Source organism: Prosopis cineraria, unplaced genomic scaffold, assembly GCF_029017545.1.
Source record: "Prosopis cineraria cultivar Desert tree isolate PC_DT_omini unplaced genomic scaffold, ASM2901754v1 PC4, whole genome shotgun sequence".
Taxonomy (NCBI): Eukaryota; Viridiplantae; Streptophyta; class Magnoliopsida; order Fabales; family Fabaceae; genus Prosopis; species Prosopis cineraria.
Window position 1 is genome coordinate 42,692,332 of NW_026555335.1, and position 14,811 is coordinate 42,707,142.

The following is a 14,811-nucleotide window of genomic DNA, read 5'->3' on the forward strand; positions in this document are numbered from 1 at the left end:
CTTAAATAAGTATATCAAATACAGGAACTTTACTCAAAGTACTATTAAAACTTAACTGTATAACCAACCTACAGAGCTTTAATGTAAGAGAGAAAGCTAATAATTATACTAGTACCACCACAGGGAGTGAATTAAATTATGATTGAGTACTTATCTATAAAATAAATTTGTCTATACCCTTAGACCTTACCTGTTTCTTTTTTTGAGTTAGTGCAATGGGGTCACCATCCTTAACTATTCATGAATTGCCTTTCTTCTTAAATACTTCTTAGATCCTTTTGGCGTGAACCCTTATATTGGTGATACAAGGGCCCGGTTACTCAGACTTCAGGAACTTTATTGGCACACTCTTGATACTTACTAAGCTGTTTAATGTGAAGGCTAACATTAGTTATGAAAGTCCTCGGTTACTAGGCCTAGTTGGCATCATCAAAGTGGGTACTTGGCAATTTTTTTCTCTTTTTATTTGTAAGATCATTCTCCTTTTTAACTACTTTGCAAGGTGTTAGCTTTCTAGGCATATACATAAATAATTAGGACAGATGATTAATACATTAAGTATATTTTTGATAAACTCCTATAAGATATTAACAGTTTAAATTCTTTCTCAAATACATAGTTGCCCTCAGTAGTTATATAGCTAAATAAAATAGTACAAAAGAGCAAAAAAATTTTAAAAAAAATTTAAAAATTTTTAAAATTAAGGCCAATTATAGCATGTAAATTGCTAAGGAAATTATAACAGCATAAGCAATATAAAATTATCATAATATTCCCTCCCTGACACTTAAATTTTACATTTTCCTCAATGTTTGCAAAAAAGAAAAAAGATAAAGGAGCTGAAACTCCCCTGATTTAATTTGTTTTGATATGACTTTGATAACCTTTAAAAAGCTCCCTTTTAAACATTGTAATCCTGCAATTCATCTTAGAAGGGGTTTTAATGATCAAAATAAATTTTATGGGGACAACAGATGGTAAAAAGAAATTAAAAAAATTAAAATTACAAAGAAAAGGAAAAAAAAAATTGGATTGCCTCCTAATAAGCGCTACATTTAATGTCTATAGCTAGACACTGCTGTAAAAATCAAGAGATTCCTTCTGAATATGGTAGAAATCCTTGTCCTTCTAAATCAGAAAACACCTTATCCCAACTAATATTCATCTTTCCCTTGGAGAGGGTTCTTGTTAATGAGCAAAGGACTTTCCAATTTGATTTCAATATATGAGTGCTAGTGCTTTTGTGAGGACTAGTGAGTAGATCTTTAGGTTGCCTTTGTAGCTCTCTCCCTTCTCCATTGCTAATTTCCTCCTCTTTATTTCTAAAGTATGTAAGGGATGGTCTTTTAGGTGTTTCTCCTCTTCCTGTGTCACCTGTATACTACATAAACATTTTTTAAGAATAAGGAGGTTAGTAGCCTTAGTAAATTTAAATATCTCTTTTTCCTCACCTATTTTGAATATTAATTCTCCCTTAAGCACATTAATTAAGGCACCTCCAGTGGCTAAAAATGATCTTCCTAATATAAGTGAGACACTCCAATTATCTTCAATGTCTAAAATAATAAAGTCTACAAGAATATAAATTTTACCGACTTTTACTATGACATCCTCAACTATACCATATGGATTTTTGAGTGATCTATCTGTAAGTTGAAGAGTCACATTGATTGGCTTGATATCTATTATACAAGTTTCTTGCATAGAGAATAAGGCATTAAGTTAACATTAGCACCCAAATTATATAAACAATTTTCAATAATATTACAATCAATATCACAAGAAATAGTGAAACTCCCTGAATTTGTCAATTTAGGTTGTATCTTTTTTTTGTAGAATCGCACTACACTCCTCTGTAAGTGTAACCATGGCATATTCTTCTAACTTTTTCTTGTTTGAAACCAGCTCCTTGATGTATTTGGTATAAGTAGGTATCTTTGCCAATGCCTCTATAAAGGGAATATTAATTTGAATTTTTTTGAACATCTCAAAGAAGTTTTGAAAGCCTAAATTTGGATATTTTTTTGGAAGGTACTCGGGGTATGGAATGGGGGGCATATAAGGTTTGGCTTTCAAGGGAGAATGTCCACTTTTGGCTCCTATCATTATCGACTTTCTTGGGATTCCTTACCATTCTGTATGGTGACTACCATAACTTGCTCTCGTGGATTGACTTCGGTATTGCTTGGAAGTTTACTTTGACTCTTTCCAGTAACTAAGCTAGCCAAATTGCTTATTTGAGTCTCTATATTCCTCAAAGAATTACCCATTTGAGATTTTATATTCTCCATAAAAGCTTGAGTTGAAGTAGTTGTTTGTTTTCGTTGGTCAATCTCTTGATTAATGCTCTTCATGCTATTCACTTGGTAAGTGGTCATTTGAGCTAAAGCTTCCTCTAACTTCATTGTATGATCTTCAATTGTGTTTCTTTGTTGTTGAAAGCCTGGCTGTGCTTGTGGCCCCTGAGTAGAGGAATTCTTCTAAGAGAAATTTAGATGATTTCTCCATCCAGGGTTGTATGTGTCAGAATATGGGTCATTCCTTAAATTAACTCGATCATTACTAGCTCCTATATAAGTAGCCTCTTCCACATAATCACCGTCACAACCTGTATGAAGAGAATTATTAGTAGAAGAAAGGAAATTAACAAAATAAAAATTTTTAATAATAAATTTAAACTCTTTGTTAAATCCCGTAGTTCATGTGAGACATCTAATGTAAAAACTTCATTAACTATCGCCCTCCTTCCTCGAAATGCCTTCTACCTTGAATTTGCTGCTAGCATTTTATAAATCTCCTCCCTTTCTTCAGCTGTCATACTACTTGGATCACCTCGAGCTGCATTATTAACTTTTGATTGGCATTCAACATTAAGCCCATCATAAAAAAATCCATCAAGAGTATGTGTGGAAATTAGTGATAGGGACATTGGTTTATGAGGAGATTATAACGTTCCCATGCCTCATAGAACAATTCACTATTTTGCTTTGTGAAGAAGTGAATTTTATCCCTTAATTCTGAAGTCTTCTGAGGAGAATAATATTTCAAATTAAATTGCTCATACATCTCTGTCTAAGAGCTTATGGAAGCTTCTGGTAATCGTAAAAGCCATTGACGAGCTTCTCCTTTTAAACAATACAGAAAGCAATGCAGCTTTAAATCATCATTCCGATAGATTATTTAACGGTAGTGTATCAATTGCCGCATAAAATTCTCATATAAAATTCAAGGCATCTTCAGTTCGGTGCTTGTTGAAATTAGGTAGTGCATTTAAGTAAATATTCTTAAATTCATAATTACGCGCTCTCGTACTTAATTGGATGCATGACAGATTAGATGTGATGAATAGGCGTTGAATATCTCTAAATGTAATGGATGACTCTGGAATAGTTTCGTCACCCATCTTTCTTCTTCTTTAAGATCTATTTTCCTGTAAAACCATTCAATTTCTAAATTAATAAGAATCAAATTTAAATCACCAAAACTTCTTAGTTGCATAAAAAAATAAATAAAATTAAAATTTAAAATTAAAATGAACTAAAAATAAAATAGTTAGTAAATTTGTGACTTCCCCGACAACGGCGCCAAAACTTGATCGCTCTTGTAAGTGTATGAGATCACAGTAATAAATTACCCGGAGTATTCTAGGTGTCAAACCCACAGGAAAGTTACACTTTTACTAATTTAAATAATTAATAGTTTAAGAAAAATAGATAAAATGGATAAATTTGATAAAAATATAAGGAATAAAAATAAATTAAGAAAATAATGATGATAAAAATGCAATCACTTGAAGCGTTGGGGTTTAGAATTCACCCTATAGGTTGCTAGTTTCTACCCCTTGAGTTGACTCGAATCAATTATAGTGATAACTATTCCTAAAGTGTCATAATATTCTCTCAAATTATTAGTCCCTTTTTAATTAGTGTTGAATTCATTCCCACGATACCCAAGCAACTAATTAAACTGTGAAGCTATAGCTTAAGTCACCATAAATTTTTAGAACTATTCATAACCTAGTTATTTATGTTTATTTCTCTAGATTTAGGTTCTCTCTTCACTTCTTTGTCCATTAAGATTACCCATAGATTTGATTAAATGGTGGCCAGTCATTAAATCAATATAAAGAACAAGAGAAATAAATATAATTGGAAAAAAGCAAAAATATTCATAAATATAAATGCAAAGAGTCAAAACAAAGAAAATAGAAAACTAGCTCCCCAATTAGGCTACATCCTTATCCCAACTGGGTAATTTAGAAACACATAATAAAATCAAATAAAACCATTCTAAAATCTCCAATCATGAAAAATGATCACAGAGAATATTAAGGAGTAGAAAAGAAATAATTATAATTTGTGAAACTCCTCAATGATCTCGCTTTCAGCCTTCAAAATGCTTCTACAAGCTCTAAATATCTCAGAAAGAATTCTTGAGGTGCTCAGATAAGTGATTGGACGCCTTTCCTCTTGATGGAGGGAGTATTTATAGTTAAAGTAGAGGCTCCTTCTTTTGTTCTTTGTCGATGTGAGACTCTAATATATATATATATATATATATTTCTCTTTTCCTTCTATTTGGTTTATTCTTTTTCTCTACAAAATATAAAAATAAAAGATATGAGTGGATTTTGTATTAAAATTCTTTTTTATCTTATAATTAAGTGATGAGGAAAAAATATATAAATATCAATTAAATAGATATAAAATCTTAATAAATATAATCAAATTCAAACTAAAATTTATACCTATTTAATTATAAAATATGCACTTATCACTCGCCAATTCATGTGTGAACATTCAATATGAACAAATAAATTATCATGATTTCACAACAAATAATCAATTCCAAAATATTCACTGTCAACTTTGAGTTTAGCAATCAAGTCAGATTATATTAATAACCAAATCACATCTATAATTCCGATATTTAACACCATTACAATGCATTTTTTGGCAAAAAATCCATCTCACATTGTCTTAAGAGAGAAAGGGATGCATATTGACAAGCCCACAAGCTTAGATATTTATAAGCAAAAGACTATACCTTGTCGTGCTCGTTGGGGATCCAGATATTTAGTGAGTCATACGAAGCCCCAGCATCACCACCAGTAATGCAAAACACTAGATCAAAATGAGTGAAGAGAAAGGGGCGAAGGACCCTCAATTGAAGTCAAAGCGTGTGTTCATTTTCAATAAAATGATAATAGACGCTGTGGTATATATATCCCAACAGAGAGGTATATGCCGAGCTAAACCTGTACTCTTTCTTGAAAAGGCTACTTATAAAATCAATGGCTGGAATTTAAACACGCATGGCAACGGGTGGAGAAAGATGACTTAGGAATGGAGAAAGAAGTGAGAATGGGTATGAGGAATAGAGGCAGGGAGAAGAGCGAAGGTTTGTACGGTAAAGGATGACTGGATGACCACAATCCGCAGTGGCGGCGCCAAGATCTCCACAAGCAAGGAATGGAGGAAGAGAGTGGTGACTGATAAGAGTTGAATCAATTTAGACCAAGGGCAATTCCATTATTTCATAACAAAATTAACTGCATATGGAGTCTTGGGTCTACAGAATCAATTCAGATCCTATTGAGCCTTCGTTGCGATTCTCTTAGTTCTGGGACCTTAGGTGCGATTCTCCCTAAACTTATCACGGCCAATTACTTACGGTTTGGTCCCTTTAATCTAATTTTTAGTATGCTGGTCCTTTGGTAAAAATGTTGACAGTCGTTGGTTCTAATGCAGAACATAATGAGATTGATGAAAAACCAGAACCAAAGAAATAACGTCATGAATATAATTAGTATTTGTAATTTTAAGTAAATAAATAAATAAATATAATTCAAAATTATACATTTTATTATTTTAAAAGAAATCAAAAAATGTTCCTCCCAATTCCCAATGCCACACGTCAATCAATTTTCAACCCTTTGCTTTGGGCCTACGAGTTTGATCAAACTACGTAAATGCTTACTTTGCTTGGGCTGGGTCACCGGCCACGTTTGCCTTATTTGGGCCGTCCAGGTAGGCTTTTCAGTTGATGTGATCGTAAAATTTGTGATTGTTTGATGAATTTTGACTGTTGAGCTCCATCTTAGTAAATTAAAAAAAAAAATTACAGGGAACATTCAATTATATTTAATGGCGTTAAACTCATTCTTTCGGTTTCATTGAAAATAATTGTTTATATCATCCTTCAATAAATCTCCAATATGCCAAGAAGTTAAATACTAAATTAAAGAAGTCTTGCCTCTTTACCCTGATTTTTTTGGGCCTGGATTTCTCCCCTGAATTGAATTTCACTAATTTGTAAGGAGTTTCGTGAAAATTATACACTGTTAGAAACCGAGGCCACTTGGCCGAAATGATCCAGCATCTGCATTTCTTGACATGTCCACTCGTTGGCTTGAACTTAAAACAATTCTTGCAACCTCCATATTTTTCAGTTCAGAAGACAAAAACGAGTCTTGCAACATCCGCAATGAGGGTAAATGGTCCTAGTGTTATGTTCGCATGTCTGCAACAAAGTAAATTCTGCAGCCATATCTTCACAACTATGCCTTCTGACTGGATTCCAATAAAACCAACTGATAAGTTATCCATCATGATTCGAATCTGAAGCCAATTATATTTCCTAAATATGCCAGACTCAGATTTGTACAAACTTATCAGAGAAAGTGATAATTGGGCATAGATTACCTGAATAATTAAATCAACATGATGAAACAAACTAAGTTTGACGCGACATGGAGACCAACATTTTGTTCCTGCAAACTTCCTATAAGAGAAGGAATGTATCGGAATTCAGAAATTATCATGAAATTAGTTTGCGAATCTTCATTTTCTTCCTTGAGATAATTTCTATATAGTTTGCTATTTGCTCTCTCTAGCTTCATTTGAGATGGGGGATCATCTGTAGCACTTCATGGCAATAGATCAGTGGATGCATGGTCAAACATCATCCAGACCAAAGGATAAAAAAGGTTTGGCTGGTGATCGAAAGAGAAACATCAGAAAGGAATTTCACATTTTGAATCTTGATAATATTTATGCTGTAAATTCATGGTAAGTCTTGTTACACCTTAGCAGAAATCATCGCATCTATAATCTGCAAGCTTTTACACCTTAGAGAAAAAAACAAGAAAATTGTGCATGACATGAAAATGGTAGAACTGAGATGAGCAGATAAACTGAACAAACTACATGCCAAACAACTTCCTGCGCCTACTAGACTTGATTAGCAGGCCAGCTGCTTCACCAATCACAATCTCATCAACTAGGTCCTTGAATATCAATCTTTCAACATCCAACACAACCCCAGATATTTCATCATGGAAATCTAACCAGATCTCTGAGCCATGCATCACATCTTCCCAGAGTATACTTCTGAGACCATGTTCTTCATCTTCTAGAGTGCTTTCAGGCTTCCTGAATTGCATTTTTTCTATCTCAAAGCAGAGCTCTTTAAGAAGCTTTTGTGCACTGAGGGTTTTCTTGGTAAGCCTGCTAGGCTTCACCCAAGGTTCGGGAGAAGAGCTGACTAAAGCTAACTTCAAACCAAGAATCTCATTAACAGCATCAAATATGAGTTTCCTGTGAAATTTCTCTGCATTTAGCTCCAAGCAAACAACTTTTCCTGTTCCACATTCTTCTTTTGGAACAAAACTACTTGCCTTGGTTTGCTCTAACACGGAAAATAACTCAGGGTTAATGGGATGACCTGAAGGGTGAAGTTGAAATGTCAGCAGCTCAGAGCTCAGGTCTCTCAGCAGGAGGCCTGAAGCTAACAGTATTTCAGAGATGTATCTTTGGTCAGGATTTGTATTTTCACAGAGGGAAGCAATGTAGTCAATTCTAGATTCATCATGACTGGAATTCACCCGTCTAAGTTTCTGAACAAGGTGATCTATGCTCTGCAGTTTCTTGCGATCGATCTCTCCAGATCCTGCACTGTAAACTAATTTATCCACAGGAGTCCACCAATCTTCATTCTCATTTCCTTTATACTCTTGGGCACCATCAGCTGTAGCATTTAATATTACAACGAAACAGGGTAGACAGAACAAATCATCATAACATTTCTAGACTATCATAGGTAACGATTAAATTAAAATTTCTTTCTTTTGACATTTCTTTAGATAATTTCTCTGTTTTTTGTTTTTTTTTTTTTAAGTGCAGGCTAAGCAGGAAAAAATGGACAAAGGCTAAAGCACATTACTGTCATGCCCATCACAACTTGAGTTATTTCCACAAGCGAACATGAAAAGAATGTTCCCAGTGGTCAACATTATAGCCATCAACAAATTCTTGACATATATGCACTTTGCTAGTGGCTTAAAACTGGTTTAAAAAGAGTAGCCACACAAAACGTCTTAAGTATACTACATCCTACATTTGTATTCGCACATATATGCACTTTGTATGTGACTTAAATCTGGCTAAAAAACAGAAGCCAGACAGCACATTTTCAAGTAATACCATATTTACATGTACCAAAACTGACATTCATATATTATCTTGTTGTCTAAGTGCCCATACAAGAATAGTTAACTAGTAGTCTCAATTTGTTGAATCCCTCATAAAGAAGATTCTCAATTCATTCCTTCAGTCAACGATTAATAACAAAGAGGTTAAGCATTCTTAATATTTAAAATTTTAACCCATCATGATAACAATCTGATTTTCAAATAACAAGAATCGATCCTACAGTTTCACTGTACTTTATCAGCTTTTTTGATCAGGTGGTCTGGCTCATAATTTCCCATCTCTTCAGACTTGATTCAAGGACAGAAACCATACCTTTGGGAGTATCAGCGATCTGCCTCACAGGAGAAGGTTCATCATCTCTGTATACGGAGCCATCAAGGACCGATACAGGGCTTGGATGTTCTTGGGAATTTATTGCAATATCAGCAGCTGACTCATCTTCATCCAACCTTGGAATTGATTTCTGAAAATAAAAAATGAAAAATATACATGTTCTGATAATTGGAAGATTTAGTAGTAAATTACTATTTGTCACCATAATTTCAATCATAAAGCTTGAATAAAAAGAATGATGAAGTTACCTCCTGCATTGATCCTGAAATTGACTGCGTCGTAGTTTTCATGGAAGGGCTCTGGCTACCATTATTTTGAGAAGATTGTATACTACTGCTGATTTCCATATCCATATTCAAGGGTGACGCAGTGATACTGTCAGATTCCACAAACACTTCATCCTTTTGGCAACTTGATGTTCTTGTTTCATTTCTTATCAGACCCAGTGGGTTGTCACTATGCTGTAAGTAAGGGGATTTCGGTCTCAGTTTTCCACCTGGAGAGCCTGAATCTCTTGCATGTTTACTGTATTTCCTTCTCGCTTTATTAGGATCTGATGGTGGAGTTTGGGGACAAGATCGCCTCTCAACCTCTTGCTTCTTCTGTTGCATTCTTGGGCTCAGAGATCCTGAGTTAATTGAACTTGAGCTATTTTCTTTTGAAAATTGTTGAGACGTAGGTTGAGATTGTGTGGGTTTTAGGGTCTTGCTACAACCAGCCTTCCCATCATAGGAGCTGGCAGTAGTATCCCTGCGACTGTTTTTAGAAGAGTGACCTTTAGATGTTCGACTGGAAGGTGAAATTCTTTTCTTATCTTCATTTGCAACACTGTCAACTTTATGGAAACCAGAAAGTCCACCAACAGGAATTACTGAGGAAGTAGAAATTCCAGTTTTCTCAATAAGCCTTGCTGGTTTCATGACCACAATTGGAGATTCACAAGCCCTTGCAGAGTCTGCTACCCTCCTTGAGGGAGACAGAAAATTATTGCCATGGGGGTTTTGCTGCCTTGCTGATCTAGAGCTCTGAATCAGACTCACAGAATTTGTTCCATTGTCTCTTTGACCTCCAACATCTACAGCTTGTTCTTCTTCTCTGGTCTCTAAAAATCCCTTTGCCTGCATTGCTTCCAGTATCTGTTTGAGAGCTCGGAGGTCTCTTCCAGACTGTTTGAACTCAAGATCCTTCAATCTCCTCTCAAAATCACTATAAACAGAAGGAAATGAATCTGGTGTTCTTGCTGGAGCTTTCAGGGCCTTCATGCTTGATTTCTGCAAGCTCCGATTTCCATCCTGCTGCTTCCAAGGTGCTGGTTCAATTGGCAATCTCGAACTTGAAATGGGTTTCATAACCAAATCAGGGTTCTTCCGTCGTGGTGAAGTTGGGTCTTTCAATGAGCTTTTCGGGGAATTAAGAACTTTGAGTGGCTTGATCAGTCCAGTTTTTGATAATTTTGGAGACTGTGTATCATGCTGACCTGAGAGATCACCACTCAAACTGAACGGAGTATCAACAACCAAATGGGAATCAGGCAATGCTTCCAAGCCCATCAATTTTGCTACAACACTAGGAGGCCGCCTCTGGGTTGCTGCAGACTGTGGTAAACTACACATTTTGTCATCTGATGCAGATTTGCCACTGCCAAGGCCCCTTGATAGGTGATTGGGCTTTGAATCAGAGCTATAAGTGCACCATGAACCTTCCCTACTGTCCAGTGAGAGTCTAGGAAGCTCTTTTAGCTTTGCTGGTCCTTTGATTGTATCCCTTGATTCAAAAGATAAACGACCTATTTCTCTTCCATCATAAGAAAACCGAGGAGCATCCTTTGAGATCAAATGCCAGTCTCCGTCTTTCACTTCACTTGATGATCTTGGAATTTCTCTAGCTTCACCATAATTCCATGGTGCTTCTCTAAGTTTAGCAAGAACTCTGAGAGATTCTTTTACATCAGCACGCACACTTTGCTTTCCATCAATTCCAACTCCACAAGATCCATCAACAGATCTGGAAAGCTGAAGTGGTCTTGGTGAGTCCCTGTGCTTCATAGCATTGAAGACAGCTTCTTCTTCCGCTATAGCCTTCTTGACTGATAGTCCTCTGGCCTCCCTATACATAGAATCCTTCACCACATCCCTCAGGTCAAGGGACTGCAGTCCTAAATGGGGAGAGGCAGCTGTTTGGTTCATAATCGGTTCCCTTGAAGGAGTTTCAGGGTAAATAATGCGATCAAAGGAAGCCTCCACTTGAGCTCTGCAATCCAGCGAGGACAAGGATGATGAACATGACGATGAGAAAGAGGCCCTTGATGACTCTGTGGATATCCTTTGTTTCTCACCAATTCCCTTGTTTGAGCTCACATCCTGCAATAAATTCTACAAGTTGTTAGGTTCAGTTCAGAGTTAATTCTCGCGTCTTTTTTCCAGATAGTAAGAAGCATGCTGAAAACGAGATGAAAGATGCTTCCAGAACAAGAAAGTCTCTGGATTTTGAATTTATTCAAAAAGATAAACAGAATGTGGATTCCTGTGCATAGGCAGTTAATGAATGAATACTCTAAGATGATCGATCTGAAGAAGATATTGTTTTTTCAATGTTCTCATACATTTACATCTATTCCAAATAGATAGTAGTCAAATTGATTCATGAGCCGGTAATAAATCACTGGTTTAGCATATGCAAATAATTTAAAAAATGTCCACGCCTCAATTAAGAGACACGTCCAATTTTTTTCAATTATTTATAATAAAATCTGTAACAATCCACACTATTCACAAGTTACTTATTCCTCAAACTGTATACAATGCACAGGAAAATGTATCTAGTTGAACTGTAAAACAATAGCCAATCTATCAAAGATGAGGGAGGAAAATACATACAGATGCTGTTTGGCGCTGGCTTGCTTTACTAGAATCATTTTCCAGGATGCCATCACCAAAGTCAGAGTTTCCACCTATTATTAAAGAAGCGTTAGTTGTGAATACAGTCATACACTTGTCGAAAGCATAAGAGCAAGAACCAATCCAATGGTGCACATAAGGGTGGAAAAACACGCTATAAGCTGATCAATTCACGGAGAAGGTCACATCCTCTCCACACCAAAGTCTCAAGATTAACTTCAAAAATTATCATTGCAGAATAATCTTTCATAATGTACCTACATGTTGCCCTCTCCTTGAAAGCAAAGAAAATTTCAGAGACTTCAAGGAAAAACCAAGTTAGGAAGACAAAGGAAAGAGATCGAAGATCTAGAAACCTAAGCCCGTAAAAAAATTGTTGTTTACAACGAATTTGGAAATGCAACCAAAATTCTATCAGAGGTTAACCTGAATGTCCCAAATCAACTATTAATCAACATCCAAAAAAAGGGCCGATTAATCAGTGCCACGAGCAAGTTAACACAGCTATAATGATAATCATACCGGTCAGGGACTGATAAAGGATAAATAAATAAATATATAAAATAAACAGTTAAATTAAGTAGGGCATACTCGGACAATTAGCAGGAGGAAGCCTCTTCTGGTTAATTCGTCGGGCAGTAAGAATGTGATGCCGATCAAAAAGCTGGAAAATCCCGGTCATGCATCCTATCTGCTTCTGTAAATCAGGGCTGTCATCGGCTAAAGAATGCAGGAGCTTTGCGGCCATATCTAACTCTTCTTAAATATACTCAACCCCTTTTTCTCAACTACCAAAAGATTTACTCCCACTTCGTAAGGGATTGATTTATCATTTACTGTCAAGTCTACCCATACAACGCAGCAAGACCCTTCCGACATAGGATTCTGGCTCCATTAACACATAACCGAACAAGTAATTTTGAACAGCTCATTGGAGATCACCGCCATCCAGAAATAAAATCCAGCGTTCTTAAAGGTGAATAAATGAACCTCCCTTCCTCTTCCTTCGCCCTCAAATCTTAAGTCGAGGCCACGACTCAGTTTCTGAACCTTGAAAAACCAGAAGAAAACGGAGTTGATTCCTCATTTCTGAACACCGTGAAAACAAAACCAAAGGGGAAAACAAATCAAACAAACAGTGTATTTGCCAAGCTAGCAGTAATTTTCCGACGACAACTGAACATTCCCCTTTTCAGCACTCCCAAAAAAATTTACCCAATCTCAGTAATTACAATAATGTATCACCGAAAGCTAAATCAATTCCCATCACTGTTTGAGCTTCGAAGGAAACATTAATGGGTTTCGCAAAACAAACCAGACAATACCTTAAATGACAATAACCATAAAGCAAGGCACCAGAAAAAAGGGAGGGGACCCAGTACCTCATAGAGAAACATGAAGAAGGAGAGGGCCAACAACCAAAAAAAAAAAAAAAACAGAGAGAAACGAAACCGAAGTTAATAGTACCGATGCAGCGAAGGTAAGCGAATGTCTGCAGATCCAAGAAGAATTGTCTGGGAGTTCTGGCTCGAGAACAATTGGAAGGAAGAATTATAATTAAAATCAAAATGTGTAGCCAATCTGGGGAGAGCTGGCTTGTCTATAATAATAATAATTTTAAAAATTTTGTTTTTTGGGGAAGAAGAGAAGGAGGAAGGGGGTGAGAAATATGGGTGTGGGTACTCTGTATCGCGAATCCATGTGGGATGAGTATTTGTGGGTCTGGATGTGTCTGCATCTGCATATGATCTTGTCAGAAGAGAGAGACAGAGGATGTGAAGCGCGAGCGTAAGTGGATTTAAAGACCAAATTCAGTTTTTAGGAAGTCCTAATTTATGCAAAAATTACATTTGTTGGCGTTAATATAATTCGTAGAAATCTAATCTTGCATTTAAAATTTCATTTCTTTAATTAATTTTAAATTAAAATTTTTGAATTTTTTTCTAATGCACATCTTATTTTGATTGCTGTGATAAAAAATGATTTCTCATTTTCTGTCCATTAAATAAGAAAATATCAAGAGGTATTTTTATATAAAAATATTACAAAATTACATTTATGAAAAATTACATTTGTTGGCATTAATATAACTCATAGAAGTCTATTATTGTTTGGAAATATTTAAAATTTTTATTTTTTTAATTTACATCTTATTTTGATTGTTGGATTAAAAAAATGATTTCGCATTTTCTTTTTATTAAATAAGAAAATAACAAAATGAAAAAAATATTTATGAAAAAGTTTACGTTAATTTTTTTGAAATTATTCAATTGAATAATTAATTAATTGATTGATTTCTTGAAAGGAAATTCAAGTTAAAATCATTATTACCCACACATTGTGTGTGTGCGTATTAGATAAAAAAAATAGTTCATATTTTCTTTGCCACCGAAAAAGAATTCATTCTGCAGCCCACAGGATTGTTGTTCATAGAAATTTAATGCGAACACCCCCCCTACGAATTGACTTTGATCAATGTCATTATTTATTCATTTTATTGAATGGTGAATATTAATACACTATTATTATTATTATTATTAAGATGCGTGCAACTGTTCTAAAATACTCCATGTGGGCCATATTTATAAGAGGAAGATGGAAGAATTTTTTTTTTATTTATGTCACGTGAATTATTTTTCATTATATGTTTCTCGTTTTATCATATATCATATATTAAATGTAAATTTAGATTCAATAAGTATTTTAAATTCATTCACTGAATATATGTCTCACATGATACTATAAAAAATTTTATCATATAATATTTAAAAAAATATCAAATCTTACATTTTTAGAGAAGATAAACGAGTGGGGATGTTTTGATTGTGAGGATTATTTAAATTTTTTTAAGAAAAATTTATCTTAATAATTTTCAAATATTATTGAAAGGTAATGGCTATAATTAAGACATTCATTAAGTAAGCAGAAATAGATCACTCAACAAATCCAAATCTATTATAAGATATTTTTTAAAAACTTATTTTGCTCAAAAATATAAGAAGTGTCATGATAATTTTGAGTAATTGAACAATTGTGCTCTTATTATCTTGAAAAGGAGAATAGATATTAATTATATGTTTTACACAGTC

At 34.8% G+C, this 14,811-nt stretch overlaps 1 protein-coding gene and 1 non-coding gene across 4 annotated transcripts; one reads left to right on the forward strand and one right to left on the reverse strand.

Annotated features, from left to right (window-relative positions):
- The first annotated feature begins 2,911 nt into the window (after positions 1-2,911).
- On the forward strand, positions 2,912-3,017 carry LOC129310201 (small nucleolar RNA R71). Its single transcript, XR_008593039.1, has one exon. It is a non-coding gene; the product is annotated as a small nucleolar RNA R71 (small nucleolar RNA).
- A 4,009-nt stretch (positions 3,018-7,026) lies between these two features.
- On the reverse strand, positions 7,027-13,471 carry LOC129308678 (protein LONGIFOLIA 1). Of its 3 annotated transcripts, none has more exons than XM_054949973.1 (6): positions 13,190-13,471; positions 12,320-12,772; positions 11,702-11,775; positions 9,074-11,185; positions 8,805-8,955; positions 7,027-8,028 (listed from the first exon to the last, which is right to left on the reverse strand). In XM_054949973.1, the coding sequence occupies exons 2-6, from the start codon at positions 12,468-12,470 to the stop codon at positions 7,205-7,207; spliced, it is 3,312 nt and encodes a 1,103-aa protein (XP_054805948.1). In that variant the 5' UTR covers positions 12,471-12,772; positions 13,190-13,471; the 3' UTR covers positions 7,027-7,204. The 3 variants fall into 3 exon arrangements, with proteins under 3 accessions (XP_054805948.1, XP_054805946.1, XP_054805947.1); XM_054949971.1 differs by having other exon boundaries at positions 12,314-12,772; XM_054949972.1 differs by having other exon boundaries at positions 12,314-12,811.
- Positions 13,472-14,811: the final 1,340 nt, after the last annotated feature.